At 39.8% G+C, this 19238-nt stretch overlaps 1 protein-coding gene across 1 annotated transcript in view; it reads right to left on the bottom strand.

Annotated features, from left to right (window-relative positions):
* The window catches only part of ARHGEF38 (Rho guanine nucleotide exchange factor 38), a 165197-nt gene that overhangs the window by 56925 nt on the left and 89034 nt on the right, over positions 1-19238 (bottom strand). Inside the window, exon 4 of the mRNA XM_066385918.1 lies at positions 2209-2356. Coding sequence (XP_066242015.1) covers positions 2209-2356 — 148 coding nt within the window. The remainder of the gene's footprint in view (positions 1-2208; positions 2357-19238) is intronic.

The raw sequence follows: 19238 nt of genomic DNA, 5'->3' as shown, positions 1-19238 counted from the left end.
TCTGGCATGGTCAATTTTTTTCTCTTAGGAGTCAAAAGCTTAATAAATAAACTAATGTTTATTCCTCCTGAACATACAGCTCCACTTCTGGTCAGCTGTTAAGAGCAAGTACCAAAGTAATGAACTACATCCTCTTCCCATATGCAATGCTATTCCTGGGCCCGGCGCTGGAGTGATGACCCAAGGTGTTAGTTGTTCCCCTACTGTATAAATGATTTCTCTCATTCTAGAAACTGAGGAAGAAAAATGGCTCAATGCAGACATTTATTTGATTAGATAAAAAACGTGTTCATTCACACCCAGGATAATTTTTATTATTTCTTCTTAGGAAAGAAAGTATATTTACATACTCAATATATTTATATTATTTTTATTATATTTTATATACTTATATTATTTATAAATATTCAAGTATATTTATATTATGTCACATATTAATTTATTTAGACAACTACAAGTTCAAACTTCAAGGTTTCTCTCAATTGATTTGCTAACACTGAATTAAACTTCAAATAGTGGGAAAATAATGACCTGGAGCTATTCATCACAGACTGTCTTCAAGAGTTAGCTGATGGCTTTCAGCTCTTTATGGGCAGAGTCTAAGACTTACTTATTTTTGTGCTTTCAGCACCCAGAGCAGTGCTGGGTACAGCACAAGCACTAAAGAAATTCTTGCTATTTAGTGACTTAAAAGTGTTCTCTTTTCCACAGCATGGGAATGAAAAACTGTAATAGCTTGATGACCAGTAGAGGGCAATAAAGTTAGTTTTTTAAAAGTTCTTCAGGCCCAATTTAAACCTACTTTCAGTCTCACTTCTCTCCTGGAAAGACCTTCTTCAGAGTAGTCTCACAGTCTCCCGAATTCATTTTAATTCAGCTACCATACCCTACACGAGCATAAATAGAGGGGATGAACCAGAGGGTCAGACTCTTGGTGTGCATTAACTTATACACCACAACTCTCTCTGTTTGGTTAATTCTCAGCCTAATCAAAAACATTTGACAATAGCTAATCCTGAGAAATGAAAGACCACAAAAGAACCACTGGGCAGAAATTATGGCTTTACGATTCATACCGTAGAAAACTATATATACAGTGAGACACTGATCCCATTTAAAAGAATCCCCCAAAACACATGTCCATATTTATGCATAGAGATAAGCTCAGAAGAAAATGCAAACAATGGTTATTAATACACGGTTTAGAGAGGAATTAATATGTGGAATAGTGAGGGTTTTTATCTTATTCATGTTTTTTTGTATTTTTCAGTTTTTTTTTTTTCTAAAGTGAGAAGTGGGGAGGCAGAGAGACAGACTCCAACATGCGCCCGACTGGGATCCACCCGGCATGCCCACTAGGGGCGATGCTCTGCCCATCTGGGACGTTTCTACATTGCAACGAGAGGCATTCTAGCGCCTGAGGCAGAAGCCATGGAGCCACCCTCAGGCCAACTTTGTTCCAATGGAGCCTTAGCTGAGGGAGAGGAAGAGAGAGATAGAAAGGAAGGAGAGGGGGAGGGGTGGAGAAGCAGATGGGTGCTTCTCCTGTGTGCCCTGATTGGGAATCAAACCCAGGACATCCACACGCTGGCTGATGCTCTACCACTGAGCCAACCGGCCAGAGCCTTATTTTTTTAGATTTTTATAGTGCACAGATATTTTTTCTAGATAAAAATGTATATTAAGTAGCATTGCCCACCAACAATTTAGGAATGAGGAAGAAGGCTTGACTAATTTTTCTGAGACAGACTTTAACAGGGCCTGACTTGTGTTCTCCAATCTCCCCTCTGGGGCAGGTGAGGGCCACTGAGAGAGTCAGGAGCATCCTGTGACTTAATTATTCCATGTGCTGCAGGGGTCACAGTACCTCATGTTGGCCCCCCTATTCCTTGATCTATGTGGAGCAGGCAAATAACAGCTTTAAGGAGGGGTTCTTCTTCTACATTTCACTTTTTGATATTGCATTTTTCTATTTCTACAAAGCCCTGAATTTTCTCCTATGTTATTTTTAGTTATCCTTGCAAGGGGAAAGAAAAAGTCAATCAGGGTTTTTGGCATGTCAGCTTTTCAAAGAGAACGCAGAGTAGAGCTTTCTGCCAGCCTCATAAAACCTAGGATTTACGTGAGACCTTTCATCCACATCCAGTTAAAATGTTCCCTGCTAGGCAACCAAGAGTGCGTGGAAATCATCATTTGAAAAGACCTTACTTTAAGGACTGGATGCAGAGGCTCAAATGCTCTTTCAGCTCCTCCTCCTTTTCATAGGACTCCAGTACACAGTGCGCTTCGTCGTGGTGGTAGCAGTAGGTTTTATAAATATCTTCCAGGGGCCCTTTAATCTGCAAGAATACTTCTCCTGATAAATGTAAAACAAAGGCAAAATGATCCCGAGTCAGACCCAACCGGCACTTTACATATTTACTATTCAGCAACATTGATTAGTCTTAAAATGTTGGCTGTGTCCCACTTATCCCCAGGGCGATTTAGAAGGGGTGGAAGATACTGAGTGACCCCCTCCCCCCATTTCCCCCTTCTTCCCTTCCTCTTTTTTGCTCTCCCTACTTATTTCTTTCCTCCTTACCTTTCTTTTATAAAACAAAGGATAAAGAGCTAATGGAGATAGGAGGCAAAGAAAAGCTGGTTTTCCCAGAGGTGACTGTGCACTTGGCTGGCATGCAGGAGCCTGGCTAAGGGCACCATTTTACAGTCAGTCCAAACGGGTTTGTATAAGGCAGGTGGCCATCACAGTGGCCACGTAGATGCAGGTTCCCATTGGATTCGGGCAGATGGTAAAGGAACTGTGTAGCCAGAAATTGGCGGCACATTCCATTTATTAAAGTCTCCTAATGATGGACAAGCAAACAGGAAGGGAAGACCGCTTCCCTCTCACTCAGGGCTCCCAAGCCTCGATGCTCTCCGGACTCACGGGACTCGCAGGCCTTCACCAGCCTCAGCAGGGCTCCCAAGTTCCTCAGGACTCCCCAGCAAAACAGGCCTGGCAGAAATACCCTTTCTCTGGCAAATAATAGCCCCTCCCCTTGGAGGCAGGCAATCTGCAAGTTGCAATCTGCTGCTCTGAGGGCAAGCGCCGGTAGCCCTCCGTAGACTATACACACGTGGTGCTGCCCCAATACGAGTGAGCAAACCTAAAGAACACTTGTTACAAACTTGTTTGCCCAACAGTTTGCATCAGGCTGTGCAACACACTTGGACAGGTTAGGACTTGGACAATTGATTTTTAACCTCTGAACCTATTTCCACATCTATAAAATGGGAACAAAAATAGATCCAACTTCATAGGGTCATTATAAAAGTTAAAGACATACTGTGTGTGAAATTCGCAGTACAGTATCTACACAGTAAATGTTCAGAATGGAGCAGTTATTAATTTATTAAAAGTATGGGAAGTGAAATTTTAGGTGTTAGGTAAATTACTTTTTCATCTTTTTCTACTAACATTTCCTGAGGTTCTCTGAAAGGCAGGTAATGAAGTTTAAAGAAATAAATTATTTTCTTATATGTGGTAAGAAAAAAAATTGGCCATTATTTCTGTTAAAATAATGGATATAATAAATTATGTTAATTAGATATTACTATGAACAAAGATTATGACTATTTTTTCATAAAGTAACTTCGGCTAATTGTGTTTAGGCATTTAAGAAATTATTTTGATATTGCCTGACTGAGCGGTGGCACAGTGAATAGAGCGTCGGACTGGGATGCGGAGGACCCAGGTTCGAGACTCCGAGGTCACCTGGGCTCATCTGGTTTGAGCAAAGCTCACCAGCTGGGACCCAAGATCACTGGCTCGAGCAAGGGGTTACTTGGTCTGCTGTAGCCCCACGGTCAAGGCACATATGAGAAAGCAATCAATGAACAACTAAGATGTCGCAATGAAAAACTAATGATTGTTGCTTCTCATCTCTCTTCGTTCCTGTCTATCTCTATTTATCCCTCTCTCTGACTCTCTCTATCATTGTAAAAAAACAACAACAAAAAAAACCCAAAACAACAAAAAAAGAAATTATTTTGATATCATGAAATTAATTCTATAACTGATAACTCAAATAAATAGTAAACTATGGTTTGATTTAATCACCCACTTCTTCACTTAAAAATGTGTGTCAAGCATCAACTACCCAACCCCACATTGTGTTAAGATGATTTGGGATACACACATACACCAATAATAATAATAATAACAATAATAATAGTAATAATGTCATAAGGCCTGCTCTCAAAAGCATTGCTGATTTGGACTTGATAATGATTTGGCAATGAATTGATTGGAAGTGATATAGACCTACTAATCTTCAGCTATTATAATAACAATAAGTCATTCTTTCATCAGAAATAAAGTGCCCTTTGTATTTTCAAACTGCTTTCCTCCCATTAGCTGCTAAACTCCCTATATATAAAAAGATTTATCCTTATTAAATAAGAATAGACAAATCTGAATTTAGAAGAAATAAATGATTTTCTCAAAGTCCCAGCAATGGGAACCTAGATTCTTAGTCCAGGACTGCTAGATGGTGTCAGTGGAAAGATCTGGTGTAGATTATGATTATAGGTAGCAGGAAATTTATTCATTTTGTGTTCTCAAATTGTCATTTGATTTTCATGTTGTCCATTGTTAGTGAAACCAGGATTAGAGACCAAGTTCTTCTCATTTTTCTTTTCCTAGGTTTTAGCTCTCCACACATCAGAGCTTTGCTGGATAGTGTATAAAGTGATTCAGTTGGAAAGATTCAGAAAACATTGTTATGTGGGATTTGCGTGGTGACTTTGGGAACAACTTTTTAAAAAATCTTTGAGCCTCAATTCTATCATTTGTAAAATGGGCATAAGTTATAGTAACTCTTGAGATGAATTTGAGAATTAAATGGGATATGGATGTAGAAAGTGCCCAGCACTGATGAATTGCTAAATTAATGTCGCTTGTCTGTTATTGTTGCTCTACTATCTCTAGAATTAAAACACCAGTACTTTTCTAATTTACATCCAGCCAATAAAAGGCTTTTTTTTCCTTTTTATTATATGGAATTTCCCTGTGATTATACTTAAGACTCTGTGTGTGTTTTAATAGTGTTTTTTTTGGACTTGTTCAGAAACTCAGCAATGGTGGGAATCTTTGGAACTGAAGGGATGAAGAATTCTAGTTTTGTTTCTGGGATTGTACTGAGTTGATCCTTCTAGCATTGAAGGCCTTGTAGATGTTCTCTTTAAGACAGTTAACAACACAGAGTAAGAAATATAATAGTTATATAAAGAGAAAATAATATAGGATAGTGACTAAATTTAGGGTTGGGCATAAGATGAGGAGAGCCTCCTAGGGACAAAGCCAGGTGGCAGATGGGAGTGAGGACTTGGGCTGGGTGAGGGAGTGAGCTCCAGGCACAGAGGAAGCTCAGAGGAAGTCAAGGAGAGAGGATCTCAATCCACACAGCCCAGCACAAGAAGTTGTAAATATGTATGTTCACTACAAAGCAGCTTAGAGACAAAGAGATAAGGACACTCTTTTAAATCCACAATAGGATCAAGTCAGAAGGTCAAAAAACAAAGGACAAAGACATGTATTTTGTACACAATGAAACAGTTCATTGTAAATTCCCTTTCATTTTCTTTCACAAAAGTCATCTAGTTTGAAAGAATTTAAATCTCCCCTTAACAGTAGAGTTAAAATATTTACTCTTTTCCAAATAAAATTCTGTTGGAGCTGTAATAATAATTATTAAAGTTAAAAGGTATTAAGTACTCTAATTGAAAGTCAGTTATTCACCCAAAGGCCAAGTACAACACTGGCAGGCAGAATATTTGATTCTCCTCCTAGCCCTACCAATGTATTCTGCTCCATAAAGTGCAGATGAAGCGATGTGTCTTGCAGGAAAAAAAAAAAAAAAAAAAAGATTCTGTTTCCACGGTAACGTAACTCTCAGCTGCATTTCTTTAGTGCTGAAGGACAACTGCTCTATCTAATGTATGTGGGTTTGAAAGGATGATTAGAAAGTGGCGGAAGGATTGAGCCAGGACGAGTGAAGGTAATTTCACTTCTAGCTGCCTCTCACAAAAGCACCAAAATCCTATAAAATAAATATTACTATCTGTGCTTTAAAAATAAATCTACAACTCAACTGTCTGCACTAGCTGACATGCAAAGGGATAAAAAATAATAATAATGATGCACCCTTTTAAATTTCCTTTAAAAGGAAATTTGGTTAGCTCCTCTAAAAACAAGTCCCAAGAATACTGAACACTTTTATGTCCTAGTGTCATTACTCTTGTGTTGCACATTGCTTCCCTCACTAATGTAAATATAGTCATGTTCCTCTTGCTGGACCACCTCTTCTTTACTTCCAGACCCTCTTGTCCATGCCCAGGATGTGCCGTACCAAATGATGAGGCCTCTGTATTATTCAGACCCCACTCCAAAATGAACTTCCCCTGCAGGTAAGCAAACCAGGGTAAATCAGTGATATTCAACAATCTTCTTGCCCTTGGCTTTGTTTAGGAAAATGGCATACAAGAGAATAAAATAGTTATAGTCTTTACTTAACTATTTGGCAATAATTTAATGCATGATGATTATGCACCAAGCACTTTTCTAGCTACCGCTGATAGCTAAGAAACAGAAAATCCAGCACTTCCCTCAAGGGACTTATGAAGGAAAAAAGAAGAGCAAATTCACTTACATACTATGTGGAAAGTAAGCATCTAGAGCCATAAAACACAGAGGGTCACCTATTCTGCTCTTGAGGACCTTGAACTATTTCTATGACAGTCTGCTCTTGAAACAGGAGCTGTAAGTGAGGGCAAAAGCGCAGAGATTCACTGAGGGGGAAGATCTGCTCAGAAACTGCATAGGAAAATATTTGGAGAGAAATCATGACTAGTTGAAAGTCCCTGCTTTATTAGCCATAAAATTTAATTCAAAAATTCTATGAAAATGTCACATGAATTGTTATTTATGAAGTGTTATGGACTAAATATATGTTCCCCCTCCCTAAATCCATATGTTGAAGCCCTAATCCCTGATGTAATGGTATTACCCTTAAAGGGGTAAATGGGTTTCGATGAGGTCACGGAGGTGGAGCCTCCATGATGGGATTAGTGCCCTAATTAAAAGAGAAAGATACACAAGATACATGGGAACTTTCTCCCTCCTCCATGTGAGGACACGGTGAGAAGGTGGTTCACCACAAAACCGGAAAAGGGCTCTCACCAGGAACCAGGCACCTTGGTCTTGATCTCCCAGCCTCCAGAACTTTGAGAAACAATTACCTGTTGTTTAAGCCACCCAGTCAATGGTAATTTGTTATGGCAGCCTGAGCTGACAAGACAAAGAGTTCAAAGTAGGAAGTTCCTTGTATTAACAAGAAAAAAATATGTGCTAAATTTTACTCTGAAAACCAACTACCATGATGTTAAAAGAGAATTTTAGTTAAAATCTCAAGCATAAATAAGGTCTAAAATATATCTCAAAAGAAAGTTCTGTGGTTCTAATAAAAAGTTGTCAGGAGAGAGGATTTAGAATACAGAGAACGGGGTGGGATTGGCCTACTCCCTGGAAAGATCTGAGATCAGGTGAGATAACTCCAACCTCTGGCTGTCATTTCCTTAAGTGACACACACAAGTAAGTATGCCATCCCAAGTGAAAGAGATTTACTGGCAGCTTTTACCCAGGAGCTCGCCACAGTCTGCTATCCTCCATGGATGAAAGCTCAGTTGCTGGGACTACACAAGGCAGTAGCTTAGCTTGCCAAAGTGTCAGGTCATTTCTGTGTTCTCTCCCTTCCATCCTAGCCTCCTTCTGCACTCCAGCAGAGGATAAGGTAAGGGGGAAAGTGAAAAGGGAGAAGATGGAAGAGTGAACCCTGCTTACAGGAGCCTCCAGCCTTTACATTTAGAGTCTCATGTAGTTTCTACCTCACCTGGGGATAAAATCTACTACTGGAGATACCCAGGGGACCCTGGTTAGGGATGAAATTCACACCGAATGCAGGTGCCAGGTGGTACATGCCGTTATGGGACTAAAATAAGCAAATCCCCTAAAAAAACATTACTTTTAAATAAAAGGGCAGAATCAAAATTTTACATAAATTCTTAAGATAAAATGAGACTATAAAGTTATTTCATGCTTGTGGCTGTGGCTTCCGGTCATAACCCCACATTCCCTTGTGCTCAGGGTATTTCTCCTTTGACAACAAGTAAATTCCAGTAAAGAATTTTCACAAGCACTACAGAAAAATGTGTTCATTGGATTTGACAATTCTGAGGTCTCTGGTACCGTGGTGACAGCAATTTCAGAGTAAAGGTTTGGAGGAAATGAGAAAAGAAGAATGGAACCGGATTGGGGGGGGGGGGGCTAAACTATCGAGAGAAAGAAGAAGAAAGAAGGGAACCAGAGCAGGGTGTGTGGTCCTGTCCTGTGACTGCCACTGTGTCCAGAGATAGATAGGATAGTATCATAGTTGGAATGGGGTATTTCAAAAGAGAGGCTATTCCACTGCTGAGGCAGCACCCACCCAGCACATCTGGAAGTAAGAGGTGGCTTGACAGCTGGCAGGACACACTGAGGGGCATTAGTGGGTGATGAAGACAGATGGTGTATAATGTATAATATGACCTGTGTTGAGAGCTTGGGTTCTCTTTAGACTGTGTCCATAGTTAGTGAGGCATTTTGGGGCAAATTAGGCTGTCACTATTTTTATCTGAACAATGAGGTGGTTGGACTGGATGCTCTTTAAGCATTAGTTCAGTGCTAAGTTCAAGAATACAGCTGTTGTCTGACCAGGCATTGGCACATTGGATAGAGCGTCGGACCGGGATGCGGAGGACCCAGGTTCAAAACCCCAAGGTCGCCAGCTTGAGCGCCAGCTCAGCTGGTTTGAGCACAGCTCACCAGCTTGGACCCAAGGTCGCTGGCTTGAGCAAGGGGTCACTTGGTTTGCTGTAGCCCCCTGGTCAAGGCACATATGAGAAAGCAATCAATGAACAACTAAGGTGCTACAACAAAGAATTGATGCTTCTCATCTCTCTCCCTTCCTGTCTGCCTGTCCCTATCTGTCCCTCTGTCTGTCTCTCTCTCAAAAAAACAAACAAACCCTAGAATACAGCTGTTTATTTTAATGGTAACTCATGGTCTCTTCCTGAACCTTTTTGATTTCTTGGATACTTTAACTTCCCATGGGGAATTTTATGACAACTGGCTCATGAAGAAAATGCTGGCTCTTGGATGTTGACCAGCCTTATTGTGGTGATCATTTTGCAATGTGTACATGAAATGAATCATTATATTGTACATCTAAAATGAATATCTTTATTATATGCGGCTTAAGTGTCTGTTTGTCGCCAATAGCTTATTGGTTGCTTGCGTAACTGTACTAGCCAATGGGGTGAAGTTGCCACGGCATTCAAATAGTCCCGCCTTCTGGCATGCCACCTCACAAATTGAGGTTAAAGATTGGAGCAATTATTATGCTGTTAAGAAATCTTAACACCAGAAGGGGTCTTTGCAATGGTACAAGACTAGAGGTTCTCCAATTGAAAAATAATGTCATAATAGCTAAGTCTTTGACTGGCTTCTCTAAAGGTGAAATACATGTCATTCCAAGAATTGATTTGGCTCCATCTCAAACAGGGTTGCCGTTTCAATTGAGACGTAGGCAATTTCCTGTAAAACTTGCCTTTGCTATGACCATCAATAAGTCTCAGGGCCAAATGCTTAAGCGTGTTGGCATTTTTTTACCTGAGCCTGCATTTGGACACGATCAACTTTATGTTGCCTGTTCAAGAGTTTGTGAAAGAATGGACGTAAAATTAAAAATAATTGATGGTCCTCTGCAAGGCGAGCTTAAAAATGATGGAAAGATCTACACAAGAAATGTTGTGTACAAAGAGATCTTTGACATGTGAATTAACATTTTATTATTTAAATCACCTTTATTTATTGAGCTAGCGGTGGCTCTTAAGAAATGTACCACCAGTGGTTTCCTTCATTGCACTCTAAGCAATTAAGCAAGTAGAAGGGGGAAACCCCATGGGGCACTAAGCAAAGGGGCATCCTCGCTGCCTGCCCTGGGTAATTCAGTTTGAATTAGCAGACACCTTTGCACAAATCATTTTAATTACAATTTATAATATCTAGAACAGCGGTCATTTCATATGACTGCCAGGCTTTCTAGTAATATTATATGTCTGTTACATCCCAATTAAGATAAAAGGAAACACCGGTTCTCTGAGAGTTGAAAGTTAAGGTCTCTCCCGGCTGGATAAGGAACAGGTACAATAACTTCTCCTTCTCTAGGTGGGTAACACTGAGGTCTCTGTCCTTAGACCAATCACAATGCTCTGCTCATCCCATCTTAGTCAGTAGTAGTTGGTGGGAGTCAAATAATTTAACAATTGGTTTTCTGCCCTAATGACCATTTTAAGTATAAAAAATGATATACTGAAAGGTAATTTATTATTTCATGCTTTTAATACTTAAATAAGAACAATAAAATAAGTACACAAAATTAGATTATAAGAAAGACTTTTAAAATATTAATGAAAAAATATTAAATAATACCTGACAAAAAACAATAAAACTTACTTAAGACATTTTCAATGACAGCTTGTCACCCCCTGGTTGTTTGGCACTTTTTCTCTTTACGTTATATGTTTGTTTGTTTACCGAAGTAACAAACATGAGGGGGTTAAAATGTAGCATTTCGTCAAAGGTATAATGAGTTTTATAAAATGAATTAATAAATATTATTAGCGTAGTTCTGTCAATTTTTTTTTCACCTATAGGAAAGTGAACAACACTATGGGCGCTTAGAATACTCTGTGCACAGATGAATGTTATAAAAAAGTAAGAAATTTAAATGTGTGATTTCCACATTGGGCGGCTGCCCAGGCACCCACTTTAGAGAGAACCCTGATTATAGGTGCCATTTGAACAATCAGTTCTCTGAAGTCAACAAAAAAATTAGGTATCGGTTCTGCCAAACCGGTGCCAACTGGCTGAATCCCACCATTGGCCAATACCTTTCCTGAGACTGCTTGCCTCTGCTACAGCTAGTTGCTCCACACCACCTACCAGCCTCAGAAAATGGCATGGGAAAACCATAGGCAGGCTCAGTGACAAGAGCAGCAATAATGGCTGAGTTCCCTCTGTGTGCTGGCCAGGGTACTGGACACTTCTCATTATCTCCATCTCCCATTTGTTTCATTCATCGATAAGTTTTTATTGAGGACATTGTTTTAGGTGCTGGTGATACAACAGTAACAAAGCAGTCACGAATTGTCCCCTCATGGAGGGAGAGCACCCTGTCTGTGTCTTGCATCTTTCTTCCTTGGAGGACTAGCTGCCCCCATTTGAAATATGAACAAATGAATGTGGCATGCACTGTTAGTTGCTTATCCATTCTTTCTTTTCCAAACTAACAGAATTTAGACCAGCAATGCACTCAGTTAAAAATACTGACCTCCCCTAATCTCTGGTAGTTAGGGGTGGCCAAGTTTGTTGCATAAGTATGTGTTTGTGTATTTATGTATATGTGTACAAAATGAAATAATGTGTGTGTGAAATTAATTTATAAGCTATAGGTAGAGATCACTGGTAAGAGCTTCTATTCTCTCCCTACTCTCAAATGAAAAAGCCTTGGGAGGAGGTGATTGTACTCTTATTTCTTGCAGGAAGCTGGCTTGGCAGTAAGGTAGCCAACTCGAGGCCATGAAGCCAAATGCCACATGTCAAATACTATGAAGGAAAAAGCTGCAAGGAGCCAGCAGGCAGCTGCCCCAGTCATGAACTATTGAATTATAGATTTCTTGTTATTTGAGGAGAAAAACTTCCTTTTTGGTTAAGTCCTTCTGGTGAGGTTTCTATTCCAAGCAGGAAAGTGCAGTCCTCACTGACTCGATTGGCTTGCCTCCAGCCACAGACTAGCGATGACAGAGCCAGAATTAAAGACAGATCTCCCTCCAAAGGCCATGCTCTTTCCGGGCTATTGTGCGCCTCCAAGGTCTACGCCTCTGCCAGAACACTTCTCATTTTTGCTTCCTGGCTGTTGGGAGAGTGTTCAGAGACTCAAAGAACTCTTACACTCATGGGATTGAAGACTTTATTTCTCTGTGTTTTCCGTGAAGCATTTGACTTTTCACAGCTCCATTCAAATGTGAGCGCACAGCTAACCCACTGACGTTCCCAAGACAGCTCTACCAGAAGAACATCCTAGAATTTAACATTCTCCTCAGAGAAAAGAACTGTAGAACTTATTGTCAAGTCATTCTGGGTTTATTTTTATTACAAGAAACAAGCCCTCCTAGTCCCATTTTGACCTCACTCAGGAGACTGGAGGTCCAACCTCCATATTGTGTCCTGATGCCTGCCTTCTGCTCCTTTTCCTGTTTCTGTGTGGTGTACGTGTACTCGACCCTGAAGCTTCCCACCATTTCTCTATCCTACTCTCTGAAGCTGACAGTTTGCCTGTTGCTGCCAACATTCAGAATAAAATGCCCAGACCTTTTAGCGATTGCCTCAGGGTCTCCCCTGCTCGCCTCACACATTCCAGTGTGCAGGACTCTCCAAACCTGTCCTAGCTGGGTGATCAACCAGGTTAGGCCTGTCTGTGTTCTGAGTAACACACACACAGTAGAACAGGAACAACATGAGAAGCAGTATTCAGGTGAGCTAATTTGTGGACTCGCCCACATGGCATCGCAACATGAATTGTCAGTGGTCTCTCACAAAATCCGCTGAAGGCACAGGTTCCTGTTTCAGGGACAGCCACGAGACACTGCCTTGGGAGAACAAAGTGCTGCTGTGGAATAGCAGTATATCACTCACTACGCCTGCACAGAACAGAAAACTCTAAATTGTCTTTCTTTCCAAGGATAAGCTCATGCCCAGGAAAAACCTATGAGAAATTGCAATTCCTTTCCCACAGCTGTGTTCAGTTCTGGTTCTCAGCTGGTTGTGCATGAGGTAGGCACCTAAAGTAGATTTCAAAAATATAGGTAACTTGTCTTTTCTGTAACACCTTGGGACATTAAAACAGTGTTGCAAATGCATACAAGAGGGCACAAGCCTTGTTTTGCTGATTTATTGCTATGTCAAAAAGCTTAAAACTTAGTGCCTTAAAAAAAACGTGTTTTGATTTTCTCAGATGTGTGGTTCTACTGCTCCCCTTGATGTCTGCCTGGGCTGTAGTCACCCGAGGGCTCTACTGGCTAGGTGGTCCAAGATGGCTCGGGGCTGCAGTCAGCCGAGGGCTCTACTGGCTAGGTGGTCCAAGATGGCTCGGGGCTGCAGTCAGCCGAGGGCTCTACTGGCTAGGTGGTCCAAGATGGCTCGTTCACGAGTCTGGTGCCTTTCCAGGAACAGCTGGAAGGAGAGACTCAGCTGGAATGCTGGGACAGCTGGGACACCTTCTCACTCTGCACAGTCTCAGGTCGAATCTCTCTCCACGTGGCCTCCTTTTGTACTGCTCCAGCAGGGAAACTGGACTTTTAAATGGCAGGCTCCCCAAATCACAAAAATAAAAATTGTCAACCTTTCTTAAGGCATAGGCTCAGTTGCTGGCACAGTGAGCCTCAGGGCCAGTCCAGAATCAATATGGGACTAGACTACATAGCAGTGTGAATATACAGGAGGCGTGGGCCACGGAAAGCCAGCTTTGGAAAGTGGCTACTGCAATTGTTATATACTCTATCAAATGTAGAAATGGTATTCGCCATGTTAAACTGTCCTTTGTGGAAAAGCACGCGTTGCCTTATTAGCTCTATGAATCATCAAGATGCATAGATGTTGGGAGCATTTAGAAAGCACACACATCCAGTGAATCTGATTTGTTTGAAAAACATGGTCAGGGACTCTGGGGAAAAAAATTCACATTTTATTCAATTGTGACATGCGTTAGAAATCAAGCTCTGTAAATAGAGAAATTTAATATTTTAAGGATAGTAACATGTTAGAAACATCACGTGTTGAATATTTGTTAAGGATCAGAACTGGGCTATCATTATTTTTTTAATTTAAAAAATGTTTGTTGATTGATTTTAGTGAGAGAGGAAGAGGGAGAGAGAGACAAGAATATCAATCTGTTCCTGTATGTGACCTGGTCGGGGATTGAACTGTCAGCCTCTGTGCTTCGGATGATGATCTAACCAACGGAGATATCCGGCCAGGACCTGGCTACCATTATTTATACATAATTTAATTTAATTTCCACAATCTGTGGGGTAGGAATGATTGCTTCAGATTTCCAGAAAAGAAATTGAAGTTCAATGAGATTTTGAACTTGCCTAAGATCACACATCTAGTAATTGGATGAGCCAGGATGTAAACCTAAGTGAACCCGATATTGAAGCCCTTGCATGCATTCTTAAACTCTACACTCTCATCTTACTTGTTTTGCCTTTGCTCAGAATTTCCTTAAATTGTTTCAGTCTTTTCTTCATTTAACTGGAAACAAGAGCCACATCTCATACCCCCACCTCTAAAGATTTAGAACCCATTTTCTATTGTACTTAGCCCATCCAGTCAAGATTTAAAAACCCAGCTTCTATCTTGGCATGATAGTCCAGACAGTTCTCCAAGGCACTTGTATCTATAAACATCTGCCTCTGTGCTTTAATTTGAACCTCATCCAAAACCCAAGGTTATTACTGAGTAAAATCCTCCTCCCGGTTTATCTAGGTATCAGGAAAATTTCCCCTTTGGCACTAGAGCTGTGTGTGAATCACAAACTCTCATTCGAGTCATCTAAAGACAGAGAAATGGGACACCTGTGTTTTTCATTTTGTGGTAACATAATTTTGGAACACTTCACTAAGAGTCAGTCTATCTTATGAAATTTAAGAGCTTTGGTGAAAGATGTTTAGTGCTGGAAACTGCCCGTGAACTCTGCACTGCCGTGGCTGCGGTGTGTGGGTCATGGTGGCCTCCCCAGCACCACGTTCCAGCCACATTGGATCGAGTCTGTTATAAAAATTTCCCACACTCCTGCCTTGAGGCCTTAATGTCATTTGTCATTAGAAAGTCAGTTGTTCCAATCTCCAAATTTCTAAATCCTTCAAGTCCCAGCTCAAAACTCACCTTCCATATCAGGTTTTTCCTCATCATCTGAATTGTATTAATTAACCTCTTCTTAGTGAATCTGAATTAGTTAGCTATTGCTGCAGACACCCCAAAATACTCCAAAATTGAAAGGCTTGAAACAACATTCACTCACGATTCTCTGGGCTGACAATCTGAGCAGAGCTCAGTTGGGATGGCGCATCTCCATGAGCGTTGATTGGGTTTATTCATAAGCTTGCAGTCTGTGGTTGAGGCCAGCTGGCTGAGAAAGGCTTTACTCACATGTCCAAGGCCTTGATTGTGTTGATTGGAATGGCTGGGTTATTTGAGCCTTCTCTCCCCTTGTGTAGAGAGTGGATGTCGCAATGCTCAATGCTGTTGTACAACATCATTTTTGCCACATTTTATTGGCTTAAGCAAGCCAAAAGGCTAGCCCAGATATAAAAGGTTGGGGGATGAAAATATGATTCCAACTCTTTTTTTTTTTTTTGCAAGAGCAACAGAGGGAGAGAAAGAGAGAGGGACAGATAAGGGCAGACAGACAGGAAGGGAGAGAGATGAGAAGTATCAATTGTTCGTTGCAGCACCTTAGTTGTTCATTGCTTGCTTTCTCATATGTGCCTTGATCAGGGAGCTACAGCTGAGTCAGTGACCCCTTGTTCAAGCCAGCAACCCTGGGCTCTAGTCAGCAACGTTAGACTTAAGGCAGCAACCATGGGGTCATGTTTATGATACCATGCTCAAGCCAGCGACCCTGCACTCAAGCTGGCAAATCTGTGCTCAAGCTGGTGACCTTGGGGTTTCGAATCAGGGTCCTCTGCGTCTTAGGCCGACACTTGATCCACAGCACCTCCGCTCTGCCCACTGGGCCACCACCTGGTCTGGCATAACTCCAATACTTTGTTTTTCAAATATGGCTTTACTATTTTAATTTTTAAATAAGCTTTCTATTTTTTATAATCTTCTTCAAAGTTGCAATTTATGATTAGTAAATTTGAAATTGTGAACATCTTTAATTGTTTTCTGTGTAAACCATAATATTTTTAAATCTTTATTTCGAACTGATTTTATACTTGTAAAAAAGTTGCAGCAATAGTAACTTTAGGTTCCAAATATTCCTCAGTCAGTTTGCCCAGTGTTAACATCTTACATAACCATACTACAATTGTCAGAAAAAGGAAATGAAATTCACCTCAATACCATCAACCAAAGTAAACACCTCATTTGAATTTCAGCACCAGTGTTCCTTTATTGTTTTAGAATATATTCAGTCTCCCACTTGCATCTATTTGTTACTCCTTAGTCTCCTGTAGCCTTTAAAAGGCTACAATTTCTCAGTCTTGTCTTTATTGACCTTGACATTTTAGAATACTAATCAGTTATTTTTCCAAGTGTCCCTCATGCGAGTTCTCTGAGGTCTAGTGTTTGCTCACAATTGCACATGATTGTATATATTTTGGATAGAAGTACCACAAGTTTCATGATATGAATATGTGTTATTTCCTGGTATGGTTGACCTTGATCACTTGGTTATGGTGTTCTCTGTCTTGTTTCTCACTGTAGTTACCATTTACCTTCCTTTTGAAATTAATCATTACTTAGGAGATATTTGGAAACTATGAAAAGTGTATTTCTCCCCGAACTTTCACCCACTAAGTCTAACATTGATCAGTGGCTTTTTTGCCTACAACAACTATGAGTATAGTGTTTGCCTAAAGGTAACTTTCTACTTTCCTCTTTCCTCCTACGTTTATCCTTCGTCTACTGTGAGGAAGTGCTTTTCTTTCTCCTCATTTATTTATATTAGTATGGATTCAATATTTATTTTATCCTGTGGGTTAAAATCTAGTACTAGTTTTATTTATTTTGCTGCTCAAATATGTAAACCACAATATTTTCAATTCAAATACACCAGTGTGAGCACAGGGGCACCTAATAAGCTCAGAGAAAATCCTGCTAAATAGAAGATATTATAATTATAATTATAAATCTCTCTACATTGAAATGTGTGAAAATTTGGGTACAAATGTTTTCACAGCTACTGTCTTTGCTTCCATTTGTATTCTTTCATATTTTGTTTTCTGCAAAATAAAGCTCACCAAATAAGCTGGTTTTATTTATGGTTTTCTAATATTTTTTCAACTATAGGTATTGTAAAACTTGGTACAGGATATAGTCTTATACTACTAAACAGGAACTCCATCAAAAGCTTCTTCCATAAGTCAGGTGTTCCAAAATATAATTATAGACTTTCAAAATTAAATATTTTACACAATATGAACTCTATTGTTTAATATTTAAGTTAATTTTTTGCTTTTGTAGGGATAAATTTCTGTGTCTTCCAGTTTGCAATTTCGTTTTTGATAATTATAATTTTAAAAATTGAAAAGCTGAAATTACTGTTTTCCTTTGTGTGTTGAATATTTTAATTAAAACTTTCAACTGATTTTGAATAAAATGCAATATCTAAAAGTTGATTAGTGACCAGCAGCAAAGAAAATGTGTACTGCCGTGCTTAAGATTATCTTTTAAAATAACATCAATATTATCTTCCAAATATTGTATGTAGTTCACTCTAACTTTGTGCTAATTTTGACTAGTTACTGTTTCAGTTAATAGAATAGCACAGTTCTATTACATATGCATCATCATAAATCCTGGTACATTTCTCTTCCATAGATTTATTTTTATAGTAAAAACATTATTTTACTATGGTGCTAAGCTCCATTAAAATATGTATTTGTATTATCCTTTGCATTCATAAGTTTAAGTTTTAAAGTTACAGTAGCATTTATAAAAAGTCAGAAAGTTCATCTTTGACACAATGAACTTTCAAAACCTTTTCTTTACTCTGTGAATTAAATAAAACAATTGAAAATTATTATTGAAATAATTGATTTAATTCATTGACTCACACTGTTAAAAAAAAACTGTCATAATTCCATGACTGGTGATGGTGCAGCAGATAGAGCATCGACCTGAAACAGTGAGGTCCCAAGTTCAAAACCCTGAGGTCACCAGCTTGCACACAGGCTCACCAGGTTGAGCACAGGGTCACCAGCTTGAACATGGGATCGCCAGCATAATCCCATGGTTGCTGGCTTGAACCCAAAAGTTACTGGTTGAAGCCCAAGGTCACTGGCTTGAGCAAGGAGTCACTGGCTTGGCTGGAGTGACTCGGTCATAAATGAACTATTTGCAAACCCTTCTGCTTATGATATCAACTTATTAATAGCCATTGCTTTGTATTGATCACTGGCCCAAGGAAACTTGAAATTAAAAATTATAAAAATTAATTTAGGATACCTATCTTCGACCTAAATGAAGTCAAGCTGCTTGGAGGGATATGTAAACACCCCTGCAGCTGCATGTATTAAATTGTGTGCACTTGGGCTTAAAGGTACAGGTCAGATTTCAAGAAGTAGAGTCTAGATTGGAAAGAAGATTCTAATTAGAAGTAGCAACATAAACAAAAGCATGGGGAGTAAATGCCAATTCCAAGAATGTTTTAAAATAATGAGCAGAGTCTTTAAAATAATTACCAGTTTTCCATGTTGCTGCTTCTTCAGCAGATTTCTGTCTTCTAATTGTTTTGTGGTCAGGGATAGCATTAAGGACTCCATGGTGGATGGTGGGTGTTTTGTGTGTTCTATGTTTGTCATCAACTTTTTTGAGAAACAGAACATCAATACTTAATTTTTACTAAGCATGTATACATTAAACCCTTGCTTTGGAATTGGTTGATTGCAAAGTAAAATAGTTGTAGATTTTATAGACAATAAAAAGTAATAGATTTATAACAACCTCCCGTGGCAGCAGCATCCAGATGGTCCACAGCAGGATGGCGCAGCGTCTGCCTCCCACGTATTGCACTACATCTAATCTTCAATGCCCTACATGTCCCACTAAACCCATTCACTGTTATTCTGGTGGCTTTGTGCCTCTCACAGGTCATGGCATGGGCCACCCAGCATGGGCCATGACACAATTAGCTGGTATATCAGTGGATGGCAGAATCTCTAGCAATAAATATATATGTCACCCCTAGCAGAACAGGTTGCAGTTAGCTGTTGTTAGCTGCTCATGTTCAAATGTCATCATTTTATTAGCTAGAATTCTGCATGCTACACTTCAAAAAAAGATATAAGTTCCCGAGACTAGAATAGACTGGGA

Source organism: Saccopteryx leptura, chromosome 5 (genome assembly GCF_036850995.1).
Source record: "Saccopteryx leptura isolate mSacLep1 chromosome 5, mSacLep1_pri_phased_curated, whole genome shotgun sequence".
In the NCBI taxonomy this organism is placed as follows: Eukaryota; Metazoa; Chordata; class Mammalia; order Chiroptera; family Emballonuridae; genus Saccopteryx; species Saccopteryx leptura.
Note: the sequence above shows the minus strand (reverse complement) of the source record. Positions and strands in the feature narration are given on the sequence as shown.